Source organism: Gadus morhua, chromosome 16, assembly GCF_902167405.1.
Source record: "Gadus morhua chromosome 16, gadMor3.0, whole genome shotgun sequence".
Taxonomy (NCBI): domain Eukaryota; kingdom Metazoa; phylum Chordata; class Actinopteri; order Gadiformes; family Gadidae; genus Gadus; species Gadus morhua.
Window position 1 is genome coordinate 11,700,030 of NC_044063.1, and position 14,129 is coordinate 11,714,158.

At 48.1% G+C, this 14,129-nt stretch overlaps 1 protein-coding gene across 1 annotated transcript in view; it reads right to left on the reverse strand.

Moving 5' to 3' along the window:
* Positions 1 to 11: 11 nt before the first annotated feature.
* dhx36 (DEAH (Asp-Glu-Ala-His) box polypeptide 36) overlaps positions 12 to 14,129 on the reverse strand; it is a 29,513-nt gene continuing 15,395 nt past the window's right edge. Inside the window, exons 14-26 of the mRNA XM_030380793.1 lie at positions 13,181 to 13,236; positions 12,894 to 12,958; positions 12,086 to 12,229; positions 11,519 to 11,636; positions 9,574 to 9,672; positions 8,984 to 9,157; positions 7,200 to 7,286; positions 7,014 to 7,097; positions 6,144 to 6,243; positions 5,502 to 5,592; positions 3,959 to 4,079; positions 2,033 to 2,185; positions 12 to 1,821 (exon numbers count right to left, since the gene is read on the reverse strand). Of these exons, the coding sequence (XP_030236653.1) occupies positions 1,393 to 1,821; positions 2,033 to 2,185; positions 3,959 to 4,079; positions 5,502 to 5,592; positions 6,144 to 6,243; positions 7,014 to 7,097; positions 7,200 to 7,286; positions 8,984 to 9,157; positions 9,574 to 9,672; positions 11,519 to 11,636; positions 12,086 to 12,229; positions 12,894 to 12,958; positions 13,181 to 13,236 (1,721 nt within the window). The 3' untranslated portion in view covers positions 12 to 1,392. The remainder of the gene's footprint in view (positions 1,822 to 2,032; positions 2,186 to 3,958; positions 4,080 to 5,501; positions 5,593 to 6,143; positions 6,244 to 7,013; positions 7,098 to 7,199; positions 7,287 to 8,983; positions 9,158 to 9,573; positions 9,673 to 11,518; positions 11,637 to 12,085; positions 12,230 to 12,893; positions 12,959 to 13,180; positions 13,237 to 14,129) is intronic.

The following is a 14,129-nucleotide window of genomic DNA, read 5'->3' on the forward strand; positions in this document are numbered from 1 at the left end:
GAGGGATGATGCGTTTTGGAATCTGTCTTCCCCGTACTGTGATGTCACCGTTCTGTTTTAAACGCTAACTACAGGTGTATCCGTTGTATATAACCTTTATTTTGACCCGGCCTGTTTATACTTTGACTCGCAATGCTGAAAGAGTAAATATGTATATAATGTGTTACAAGTAAGATAAAACTATGTAAAACTGTCGTGTCTTTCTCCTATCCAGCATGTGTTCAAATCTGATCATTCACGGCAAGCCATCTTCTAGATAGTTTACACAGGGAATTGTCCCCCTGAAGATCACGCCACTAAAGAATATCAAACAGACATTAGGTGCAATGCCCTGCATGGGGTAGGACAGACATCCGCCCATATTTTAATATTAAACCCTCTTTGTAAGCTAACTCAGGGAAACCACACTACAGACACTCGCATCTGCAATATTCTCTCCTGTAAGGTATAACCTCATCTCCTCCACAGGTGTCGGCTCCTCTCCCTGTTCCCTTGTAAATCACTGTCGATATGTATACCAAAACGAAAAAAGACGCATTAACATGCATGACGATCTATATGAATACAGATGTATATTGTAGAGGCCTGTGATTATGAAATGCTTCAAAGTTCAGGTTTTTAATCTCTACCCTCCTTGGTGATTAAAAGTGAAATCGCATACAGCCTGCGCGTGTCTTTGTCTCGCTGATCTGTTCATCCCAGAGAACAAGTCCTCTGTATCAACCGTTTACCAAGTGTTCTCCGCTGGGAACGATGAACAGGTGGTCGGGACGTCCCCGTCTCCGAGCCGTTCATCCCTCAGGCTGTCTGCTACCTTCTGCCCGTGTCCTCCCCGTCCTCGTCTGGTTCTAATGAGCTCACGTGAAGTCAAGGTACTCTGAGCTCTCCTTTATTGCCAAACACATTAAATTCAACACTGTTGGGAGGGGGGGGGGGGGGGGGGGGACTACAAATAAAAGTTGGAGGCCCTACCTAAATAATGCAGCAGGCTATAGTTTTATTACAACAAAATGGTCCTCGAAGGTTACAATAAGTGTGGATTGTTCATTGAACAGCGGAGCTGTTCTTCTCACCTCTATATACGCCCCGATTGGACCTCAGTCAGCGGCCCACGGTTCCTCCCGTGCCAGGAGAAAACGAGCACTAAACATGAAATATAGTCTTGGTATAAATAAACCCTAACAGGATTTGTTAATCGTGCACCTCGGACGGCGGGACCTTTCCCCGTCGCTTCACATCCATCCCTGGAGCCTCCAGACAGAGGAACGGAGGAGAAGGAGGGAAGGGGACACCGTGACGTCGGGCGCCTGTCCCACATCCATCCCCGGCCTCTCCAGCCAGAGTAACGCAGGAGGAGGGAGGGCGACACCGGGGGCCTGTCTTCACACGCCCCTAATCGTCATCGTCGTCGTCATCGTCGTCTTTGAAGACGAGACGTGGTCCTCTGGGTGCATTGCCCAACCGGCGGTTGTAGCCGTCGGCCTTGTAGCCCGATCGTTCCGCTTGGTAGCCGGCCCCGCCCCCTTGGTAGCCGGCCCCGCCCCCTTGGTAGCCGGCCCCGCCCCCTTGGTAGCCGGCCCCGCCCCCATGGTAGCCCGAGCGCTCCGCCTGGTAGCCCGAGCGCTCCGCCTGGTAGCCGTCAGCCTGGTAGCCGGACCCCTCTCCCTGGTAGCCCCCCGTAGCCCCCTTCTCCTGGGTGGTGATGAGGTCTATGATGGCCGTGATGACGGCGCAGTCCTTGGACTCCCGGTTGTTCCAGTCCACCGGGGCCGGGTTGCGGATCTTCTCCTCCAGCAGGACGTCCAGCTCCCTCTTAAGACTCTGTGCGGGACACGACGTTCAACATGAGAAGCTTTGTTTAGAACAAGCCCCTTACAGACGAGTGATGCTCCAACGGGGAGGAAATTCACCAAACAAGAACCGAGAACCAGAGATGGGGAGAAGGGGGCAGCGAGAGAGAGAGGCTTTAAACAGAGACAGCCATGAACAACAAAGAGACTTAACCATGTGCTCGTTAATCGTGTTTTATTACCTTGACCAGGTGGGCGATGCGCTCCGGGGACCGGAACACGATCCACTGGTCCACGGCGATGGTCTCCTGGCCCTCGTCCTTCTGGATGGAGACGTTGCCGCCGAAGAAGAGCAGCGAGAACGGGGACACCTCCGTACAGTCGTACAGGAAGATCTGAGCGGCGGAGAGACACACTAGGTCAGCGAGGCACTGGTACGCTCACGATATGATACGTGAGACATGGCCCATGATACCGATAATATCACCATACAGCGATTTTGCGCAATATATCGTTAGTCAATCCTATAACGATACATCACAAAATATGTCTAACTATGAATGCAAAATGACGTTAAAAGGTGAAGTGCTGGATTTCGGTCTCGTCTTTGGCTGGTTAACTTCCATTTAATTCTCCCTCATTTATGTGTTGAGCTAGACTGGATAGCCCCGCCCATTCTGCCGGCGATTTTAGTTCGCCCTGCAGAAGGGTCTGATTAGCGGACGCCATGTTTGAGATCTCCAAAGAGCACATGATGATGGCCTGCGTGGTGTAGGGGGGGGTGGGGGGGGGGGGGTGTGTGTGTGTGTGTGTGTGTGTGTGTGTGTGTGTGTGTGTGTGTGTGTGTGTGTGTGTGTGTGTGTGTGTGTGTGTGTGTGTGTGTGTGTGTGTGAGAGAGAGAGAGAGAGAGAGGGGTATCCATCTTGCCCTTCTCTGCAAAGTAAAAGTTGAATTTGTCATGTTGTCAATCCCTTTCTTCCGTTTAGTGTTCCTTCTCCGCTGACGGGGGCACTGAAGCCTGAAATCAGTTTGGGGTGGTAGAGTTTCTTGGTTCTGCACCTTGTCGTCTTAAACTGGATGTGTTGAAACAGATGAGGCTGCGTGATGAGTGTGAACCACACACGCATCTATGCACACACACACACACACACACACCCACACACACTAAACGGTCAGCAGCCACAAAAGCCTCAGGTTTTGAGGTCAGCCAGTCTGTGCCGGGACAGCTTTGGTGGTGGGGGGCAGATGAAGGGGGGGACAGGTGGGGAGTGGGGGTCAGCAGAGAGGGTTCGTGTTCCCATCAATATGCAATGGTAAGGAAAACAAGTGCACCACAAGAGATCCAGCACTCAGTTCCATTCTAAACTTCATCTATTGTGGTAACCCCTTATCCTTATGGATTCTCCGATCATGAGCGTCGGTCAAATTGTTCATTTCTACTCTACTTTTTTACTCCAAATGTGCGAGACATTCACAGGGAGCAGGAAGCGCAGACGGAGAGTGATGTGTCTCGGAATATCAAACGACAAAAAAGAAAAGTCTTACCAAATAAAGTGGGAGTGTGAATAAAGTGCCAGAGATGGCAGGCAAAAAGAGTGAGAGAGAGGGCGAGCTAGAGAAAGGGCAACAGTCACGGAGAGGCACAGACGGCTTTGTCCCGTCTCTCTCGTTGCATTGTGTCTGGCTACGGCGCCGGTTTGAAGCTCGGAAGCTTTGAAGTGCTTTAGAGACGAGTTGAAAGGCAGCCTTTTGATTAAATATTCATCAGCTCTAAAGACTGCATGAAGCCCGTTGGCAACCTTTCACCAATCGTCTCACTGTGCACGTACACGCACGCACGCGCAAGCACACACACACACACACCAATGACAGACACACGCACAGGGTCCTCAAAATTTTTGTTGATCACTTCGGAAGAGGCTAGTTATTGTTTATGCTCCAAGGGCTGCAATTTGACCTAATTGTAGATGATTACGTTATACTGGCAATACAAATATCTTCCTGAAAAAAAGATTAGAAAATATAGACTGGTCACCATGACAACGTGCATATAGGAGGGTGTGAGAAGGCCGAGGACCACACACACACACACACAGGCTTCCTCCCACGCACATGCATGCGAGCACACACACGGTTGCACACCGCCCTCAACAAACGGCGGGACTTACACTGGTGGTCCTCATCTTGAGGTGGTACACGAGCCAGGTGTAGTTGAACTGGTTCTCCTCTGCGTTCACCGACTTGGGGTGGATGACCACCTTGCCGTCAGCCTGGGTGTAGACCTTGGACCTGCAACAGGGGTAGCTACGGGTCAGCCTGTGTGTGGATGGTCACCGTGTTATTTAAAGATCCATTTCTGCTCTATTTCAGACAGAGGAAACTCTGAACTGATGAATGCGTGGTTGGGGCGCGAGCAGACACGCATCCCTAAACAACCCTTAAGGCAGCCCTCAGTCACTGTCACTTTGTCTACAGCCTCACAGCCTCCGTGAACAATGAGGGCACTAACTGATGGATGGATAGAATATATATCATTAGCTGCAGAAAGCGTCTGATTTACTGATCTGATCTGAGCACCAGGTTCTAAGTCTTAGTAATGAATCCCACAATGCAATGCAAGAATATAAAAAAGCGTCCGCTGCGACTGTCAGAACAACAAGAACAAAAGGAAACAAAATGACTACAAAAAATGATGCAAATAAACAAAGATGGGGAAAGGAAAAAAGACGAATCAACCGGGTGAGTGAGCGATCCTCTCTTGCGCACAACAACAGCGTTGACAGCTGCCTGAGACGACGGCTCGAGGACAGACGCATTGATCTTCAGGTGCAAAGACGAGATGCATGATAAAAAAAAGAGGTGCCAAAGCTGCAGGTGATTTTCATAGGACTGAGTCTGTGTGAAAAGGCTGATAAGTGGGACCCATGATTGCCCCTTGAGTGTCTGTCTGTCTGTCTGTCTGCCTGCCTGCCTGCCTGCCTGTCTGTCTGCCTGTCTGCCTGTCTGCCCACTCCATCCTCTGTTCCCATGGTGTCGCTGTAGCCGGCGTAATTTACATTTACATTTTGGGCATTTAGCAGACGCTTTTATCCAAAGCGACTTACAATAAGTACATTTGTCATAAGAAGTGCAACAATATATCGCTGTCGGTACAGTAAGGATGTTCATAGAACCAAGTGCATGTACAACAATCGCTAGGTTAACCAATTCCCGTGTTACAGCAATGATAGCAGCTACTGCAGTTGCTACACAGTTAAGTACTATAATACAATACAACACAATACAATACAATGTACAATGGTGGCCAGAAGGGGGAGGGTGGCTATGCAGAGTCGAGGTGGACTCTGAACAGGTGAGTCTTGAGCCTTTTTCGGAAGATACTGAGCGACTCTGCGGTCCTGAGAACGGCAGGGAATTCGTTCCACCACTGAGGTCCCAAAACCGAGAAAAGTTGTGACTTTGCTGATCGACCTTTGCTAGCTCTTAGCGATGGCGGTACCAGACGTCCAGCTGAGGTAGTTGAGCGGAGGGATCAAGCTGGGGTGTGTGGCTTTACCGATGCTTGGAGGTAGGCAGGGGCAGTTCCATCGAATGCCTTGTATGCCAGTACCATCGTTTTAAATTTGATGCGAGCTCCTACAGGGAGCCAGTGGAGGTCCAGAAGAGGGGAGTCACATGATAATCTTAATCTGCCCCGCCACGCGGCCTCACCCTTTCCACTTCTTGCTGTGCGAGGGCTTGATCATCGCCACCTTGGGGTAGAGTCCGGCCACGATCACCGCCTTCATCAGCTTCTCGTTTTCTACCAGACACACCGACAAACACAGAAGAGCAAAGTTAAACAACCACGAAACAAGACTTGTCGCCAGCTCGGCGGTGGAACAAACTGCCAGGGTAATCCCAGCACCGCTGTCTCAGGTAGCACCACAGATGCAATCAAAACATGCCTGGACTCTTCGTTCCCCAGTAATTATGTCTCCATTTCATCCTCCAAGAGGAAAAATGCGACAAAATTACCAACGGCAAAGCTCGTTCCTCAACATGATATCACTGGATACTGTGCTTTCCTAACCAATGGCCACTCAAAGGCTTTTATGTACAATATTGACGTTCACCCATTCATACACACATTCACACCCCGACGGCGGTGTCAACCGCGCAAGGCGACAACCAGCCCGTCGGGAGCAGTTAGGGTGAGGTGCCTTGCTCAGGGACACCTCGACACTCCGTGAGGAGGAGCCGGAGATCGAACCAGGGACCTTACAGTTACCAGCCAACCCGCTCTACCTCCTGAGCCCCATGCCTCCCCGTATAAGCCGCTGCCTTCCTACGGGCCGACCGGCCTCCACCCACCAGAGTTGACGTTGGCCTTGGGGTCTTTGGGGTCCTTGCTGCTGACGAAGCCCACCTTCATCAGGTGCTCGGCGAACTGGCCCTTCATGTTGTGCAGCATCTGGAACAAGAGATTTACCTTTACATTCACATTTAGGGCCTTGAGCAGACGCTTTTATCAAAAGCAACTTAGATTAAGTACATTACAATTGCAATTGAAGGACTAACATTTGTTAGGTTAACCCATTCCCTGTGTACAACAAAGATAGCTAGGATCAGACGCTATACAATGCCAAGTACTATTTTAAGTTAGGACGTAGGACGTACAACATACAATAAGTGTGTACATTAAGTGCCAGGACATACAACATACCATAAATGTGTGAAAAGTGCGCCGATGCAGAGTCGAACTCTAAACAAGTGAGTCTTGAGTCTTCTGCGGAAGATGGAGAGCAACTCTGCTGCGATGATTTTATGCACGCTATGCAGGTGCCTCCGAATTTATCTGATTATCAGTGCTAGCAAGGCCAAGAAGATCCCCCCCCCCCCCCCCCAACCCCTGAGCTTGGCTTTCACAGCCATCTTTGATTGCAACTCGCAAGGCAGATGTGATCAAACCAAATCACTTTTAGATTGGATGGAGCAACACCAAACCTGGTGGGAAAGTGATGATATTATCCAAGGAATTCGACGCGCCTTGATTGATATATATTATTTTCGCTTAACCGAAGCAACTAAAACAGAGTGAATAAAACATTTCCAGGGTGAATCATAACATACTGCATAATGTATGAGGCAGAAATAGCAGATATCTCAATAAACATAAATACACGTAGCTTCAGCATTAGCCTAGCGTAGGCTACCATAGCCTATCCTAGCAGAGCCACTCACCTGTAGTGTGTTGGCGGACAAGAAGTTTTCCCAGCAAAACTCCCGCTCGTACCTTTGGCCACGCCGCTTGGCTTCCTCCCAGCCCTGACCCAATCACAAAGCACGATTCAGCACCATCAGGACAGGGTCACGTTATTACCGTATGACTGCTTCAGCGGAGTGGCGGCTAGAGACGGACATCTTTACCTGGACGGCGTTCACGATGGTGAGGTGGTCACTCTTGGAGTTCCGGGACAGGGTCCTCCGTTTCATGTCGGCCATCTTCTCTTTGCCCTGGAATACCGGACGGACAGAGAAACACATGAAGTTCAAGGATAGGGAATTTGCAGATCACACTGGGGGCTATCTTGCATCCGGCGTTCTCCTCCCTCCTACGCCACGCGTCGGTAAATTAGGGAATGATCTTGCGCCCCAAGGGGCGGTTCGGCGAATGGAGGAGGCGTGTTCTGTCGCAAACGTTCCCTGGTGCTATTTTGCAGTTTCAGAAATCACTAGCGCCACAAACCAGGAAATACCTGGTTTGAAGTCAGTGGCGCGTTGTTCAGATGCTATTTTAAGGGCGCATGCATAATGTTGCTTGTGCAACTAGCGCATAGACTTTGCCTCTCTCATCTACCTAACCACACATACTTGGTAAATTATTGGGGAAAGAACAGCTGATACAGCGGTAATAACTTGTACTTTTAAATCAATGCATCTGCAAACACCGTACAGCAAACACATATTTTCTTGACACAGACATCGTGTACATGCCCATAACTTTTAGGATTAATGAGTATTTGATCGTGAGAAAACATTGTTTTACCACGAGTGAATGTTACAAAGAATTAATGAATGCGGGCGCGCGTGTGTGCGTCCATCTGTTTAAACATATGCAAACTAAACACGTAACGCATAAAACAGTCCATGGCAATGTATATTAATGGGGGGACACATGCATATTAGGAACACAAGGCGATAACGATAATGCATATAATACTGATAAGAAACGATGTTCATAATGTATATCTTTAAATAGAACCATAGTTACTGCATATCATATGCGTGTTAAGTTTTCTTTGGCAAAATTTATTTGAGGACTGAAGTTGTGGAAGAAAACGCTATTCCATGTGTGAATTAGGCGATATTATTTGGCCATAAACTGCGTCATTTGAAGTTTGAAATTTATTTGCATCTGTCTCATCGGAGACTGCAGACGCACTGTCAAAATATCAACTCGTCAGATTCAAATGCGCTCATGGCTCTTAAAGGGGATGGGAGCTGGCACTCTCATTGGTTTATTGCACGTTACGCCCAAACCACACCTACAGGTAATTAGGCTACTTCAGACCAACCCTTTTTAGATTTGCGCTGGGCACAAGAGTCTGCGCCGGTAAAATAGCAACATCGCCATAGAACCACCCACAAAGCTACTTGCGCTTTGCGCTTCTCCTTTGCGTTTCAGACCGTTAAAATAGGGCCCTGGGTGTGGTTGGATTTTGGGAGTATTACACAAATGACCAAAATGATGACGAATTTGATAGATTTTCTTTCGTCTTCTTTTCGTCATCATCATTTGTCATGGTTGAAAAATAATGGACGAAAAGATTTTGGGTCGTTTTAATCAGTTTACTGTGTGTGTGTGTGTGTGTGTGTGTGTGTGTGTGTGTGTGGGCGTCTGTCTGTCTGGTGTATGTGTTTGTGTGTGTCTGGTCTGTGTGTGTGTTTGTCTGGTGTGTGTGTGTCTGGTGTGTGTGTTTGTGTCTGGTGTGTGTGTGTCTGTCTGGTGTGTGTGTGTTTGTGTGTGTCTGGCTGGTGTATTCGTCTGGGGTGTGTGTGTGTGTGTGTGTGTGTGTGTGTGTCTGGCGTATTCGTCTGGTGTGTGTGTGTGTGTGTGTGTGTGTGTGTGTGTGTGTGTGTGTGTGTGTGTGTGTGTGTGTGTGTGTGTGTGTGTGTGTGTGTGTGTGTGTGTGTGTGTGTGTGTGTCGTACCATGGGTATGAAGAAGGGGTCTTTGAAGCTGAGCGAGGCAGCGATGGTGAGGACGGGGTCCAGGCAGCCCAGCAGAGCGCCAAACAGGATCAGCTTCCCGATGTGAGGTTCCACAGGCAGGCGGGCCAGGTGCACGCCCAGCGAGGTCAGGGTCTCTGATTGGTCCAGAGCATTCTGACACACACGCACACACACACACACACACACACACCCACACGATCAAACCAGAGTTGATGTACACTCCGTATGACACTCTCCCAGAGTGAGTCGTGATTGAAGGGGAGATCTACTGATAGCTGCCGGTTAGATTGGGATTGGCCTTTTTAGTTCGATTTGTTTAGGTCTCAAACACCAGTATGGGATCAAATTATTTCAGAGTGAAAACACATATCTAGGTTGAACCAGTCATGGTATCGGTGGGTAGTATTTCTTAGAATAATTGTAATCCAAACTTTCTCATTTGGGATTAATAAAGGATGCTTCATCTCATCCTCGATAAAAGGGATGGCTGGATGGAAAGAGTAGTCTATTGCAGGAGGGTTTATGGTTATAATCTCTCTCTATCTATCTCTTTGTCTCTCTCTCTTCACCAGGTCCACCAGGTGCTTGATGGCCAGGCTGACGGCCTCTTCGGTGGGCGGGTCCAGGGCTCTACTCAGGAAGTCAGCGATGGCCCCCAGGTCCAAGATCTGAGGGACGCAGCATCACACGTCAAACAACAACACACCTAACATCATTTAATTAATTTCCATTTTCTCAAAAGGATAAGTCTACTGAGTGTGCGGATCAACACAAGATATTGTCTTTTGATTTTTGGTGTTAGGTTATTGATGTTATTTGTGTACGGTGTCATCAAAGGCATCGGCTTAGTTTAGGAGGTAGAGCAGGTTGCCTTGTAACGGGAAGGTTGCTAGTTTGATCCCCGTCTCCTCTGAGCGTCAAAGAGTCCCTGAGCAAGACACCTCACCTACTGTAACTGCTCCTTAAGAGCCTAGCATGGTTGACTCCACAGTCGGTGTGTGAATGTGTGTATGAATCGTTGTGGGTCGCTTTGGATAAAAGCGTCTGTTCTCTTCTGCTTTTTTTTTGCTCTCTCTTCACAAATCTGACCTACAACACCTTTTACGTAATCCAAGCTTAATAAACATTAGCTGTTGAAATGACGAAAAGGTATTCCATAAGTCCTTGACCTGTGCTTACAGAACACAGTCTAAAAATACTGTTCTCAGTTCTTGGCTTTCCTGTTTTCTACTCACCAATGCTTAAACATATCAAGCTAAGTGAAAATCCACGGGTAACAGATAAGAGAGGGTCTTATGCAAAGGCTCTTCTTCTCTGACAGCACTTAGTCCCTGTCAACAACCCCACGTTACATCAATCTCACGCACTGAGAGTGGAGGAGGAGGAGGAGGAGGAGGAGGAGGAGGAGGGGAAGGATTAAGGGGTAGGGGAGAGGACGATGAAGGGAGTGAAGGAGGAGGAAGGGGGAGGGATGAGGAGGAGGAAGAAAAGGAGGACAAAGGAGGAGAGAGATGGAGGAGGAGGAGGAGGAGGAGGAGGATGAAGGGAAGAGGAGGAGGCTAGTATCACAGTTGGCCACCACAGGCAGAGCTGTGTGTGTGTTGAATTGGGAATTGTTAGCTGCACCAGAGCATCTGCTCAGGTCAGCCCGGTAACAAGAGACTCCTGCACTCCAGCACCTCAAACACCTAGATTGATGCATTAGCCTGCTTCTACCACCAGCAAACAGCGCGATGAGCCACCGACACATCCACTCTGCACTAATACCCAACCCCACTGACAACTGCAATCACACACACTCATTAACACCTGCAATCACACACAAACACTCATCCACGTGCATACTCATACCCCTGCCCACCTTCTCATACACGTATCCATCCTATAATACACACAGACCCTCATACACAGACACACTGACACCTGCAATTACTCACACACACACACAGAACCCTGCCCACTTTGAAATATACCCATTTACCCTGACACACACACACACACACACACACACACAAACCCCTGCCCACTTTGAAATAGACCCATTTACCCTGACACACACACACACACACACACATAATCCAGCAGGGACACTGATCACCGCAGATGCCAGAACGGCAACAACTCTGCTTTAATGTTCCCTCAGCCTGCGTGATGGCTCACGGGGTGTTTAGGGATATAACAATTATATAAAAACAAGCCTCAAAAAGGAGAGGGAGGAAAAACAGGAGGCCGGCAGTGTGTGAGCAGAGAAAAAAGGTACAGACGTCTGTCTAAGAAGTGAGGGTCGATTATTTTGGAGAAGGGGGGTTGAGGAGGAGTGAGAATCTTTTCTAAGAGTTCTCTGCTTCAATCCAAAAATATATTCAATAAATCAGCACTGCTGCATCATCTCACCATGCTACCAAAACCTTTTTGCTCTCGCATGTCCTTTTATCTCTCACTCTTCAACTCTTTCCTTCATTCTCTCTCCCTTCTTCATTCATATGGTCTCTCTCTCGCTCTCTCTCTCTGTACCTTGATTTGCAGGCACAGCTCCTCCAGTGGGGTCCTCATGATCTCAGGTAGTTGGTAGGCATCCAGTAGGCTGGCCCTCAGTTTGTTGTACAGGTGGTAGCACTTTCCCGGCCGCACCCTGAGACACACACACACACACACACACACACACACACACACAGGAAGACAAACACACACACACACACAGACACACACAGAGACACAGGGACACACACACACACAGCCATTAGAGGGGAGGGATGGTCTGAATCTAAATGGATGTGAGGCACAGGGACGTATTTACTGCCTCCCAACAGACGACCTGCCCTCATCAATGCATAGATCATATGTGTTGGAAGAAGAGAGAGAGAGAGAGAGCAAAAGAGAGAGAGAGAGCAAGATGGTAGAGGGAATGACAAAGTTGGTTGAAGGAGAGAGCGACAGAGGTGGTGGACAGAGTAAGAGACAGGGAGAGACAGGGAGAGGAATAGATGGTCGAGGGAGAAAAAGAGAGAGAGAAAGAGACTGAGATGAAGAGTCTCAGACACACACACACAAACACACACACACACACACACACACACACACCTCCCAGCGCGTCCTTTCCTCTGCTTGGCGTTGGCCAGGCTGACCCACTCAGCCGCCATGGTGCTGATGTTGTTCTGGGTGTCGAAGTGCGTCTCTTTAATCTTCCCTCCATCGATCACGTACACCACGTCGTCTATAGTGATGCTGGAGGGGGGGAGAGAGTGGCAGGGGGCGGGACATAAGGGGACACACTTCAGTGGCGGGTAGCTGGCAGGCAGGCAGGCATTGTCAAAGAGAGAGAGGATCGAGATATAAGTAGCCCGTCTACACAAGCCCCACACACACACACACACACACACACACACACACACACACACACACACACACACACACACACACACACACACACACACACACACACACACACACACACAGACATAAAAAGCCCGTCCCGGCTCTCTTTAGGCTATATTTAGCCTCACTGGAGGGAGCTGCAGTCAGATGGACCGTGTTCCTTAATTTGCTCAGACGCACTCCAGTCAGTCAGGGGGTAGGGCCCCTTGATGTATAATTGCATGAGTGTGTGAGTGCTGGGCTGAGGGTTCTGGACAATCCCTCCAGAACTCTGGACCAATTAGCACAGAAACTTATCTTCACTACCATGCGCACAAATGCTGAAACACACACACACAAACACACACACATAAATGGGACCCTCAGATAGCAATATCAAGGTTTATTACGTGTATAAGTATCGGAGAGAAGTACAATTAAAAACTGAATGTAGAATGCATTGCACACACACAGAGACAGACACACCCGCGCCCCCCCCACACACACACACACACACACACACACACACACGCACCTGGTCTCAGCTATGTTGGTCGCAATCACAATCTTCCTCACCCCAGGAGGAGGCCTCTTAAACACCTGAGAGAAGAGGAGGAGGAGGAGAATTGAGGTTTTTGAAAGGAGAACAGACAGACAGAGGGAGAGAGAGGAGAATGGATGGAATGATAAACAGATCACTGGAGACGCAGTGAGAATTGCAGAGGGAAATACAGACTGAAGAGAAATTTATTGAAAGATAATAAATGATAGAGAGAAAGAGAGAGAGCGAGATGGAGAGGAAGAGAGTGAAAGAAACCCAACCTGAGTCTGGTTAACAGTGGGCATCAGGGAGTGGAGGGGGATTATCACAAACCGATCTGAATCGAAGAAAACAAACAACCTTCAGTCCACGTTAACCCATGAATAATAAAAACAGATAAAAACAAACCAAGATAAAGCTAATCCATATATCGCAATGGAGTCTTGGGTATGGGCAGGGGTTGACACTAAGGTTTCAAAAGCACTTGCCCATCGGGCAAGTACAGGTCAGGTTCAACTTGCCCGAATTTAATGTTCACTTGCCCAAATTATAATCAGAATCGTGAACGGGCCTTTTTTTGCCAGGCACCCGGCCTGGTTTTGGGGGGGCTCAGAAAAATCATCCTAGCTCAGACTGAAGCTGAATGTTAGCTTCCACACATCTTGTGTTTAAAAAATAACAAACTTCTCTTTGTTTACTTATTTATCGAGCGGTCACATCGTGCCATGAAGTGATTTCAGTCCACCGTTCCAACCTATTAAAGCTATCGCCAAGTTATATGTAGACCTGCATGATTTTATGCAAATGTACATAACTAAATGTCAGAGGTAGTAGCAAAGATATGTCTTGTTAACTTTCAAGTTTCTTGTAGCTCTAACTGAATAATCACAATCGCGTTTCGAGTAGGGTTGTCAGTCACGATACTGGATTTCTAACTTCAACACTATTCCTGGAAAAAGATCGATATTCTATACCATTTTTGATATCAAGGGAAAAGTTTTTTTCAGGAAAGAACATACCCAAAGTAAATAGATTATATCTCCACAACTGCAAGGGCGATAATGTCATCTTTGCGCCAAAAGAAAGATTGTTGTGCAAGTGAAATATTCAATGGGGATAATACTTGGTTAAAGTGAATAAAGCCATGGAACACAGCATAAGTGGAAGATAACATTTCCATCAGTTGGTCGTTATCAGTCGGGAGCGCTGTCTTACTATGAGACACAAATA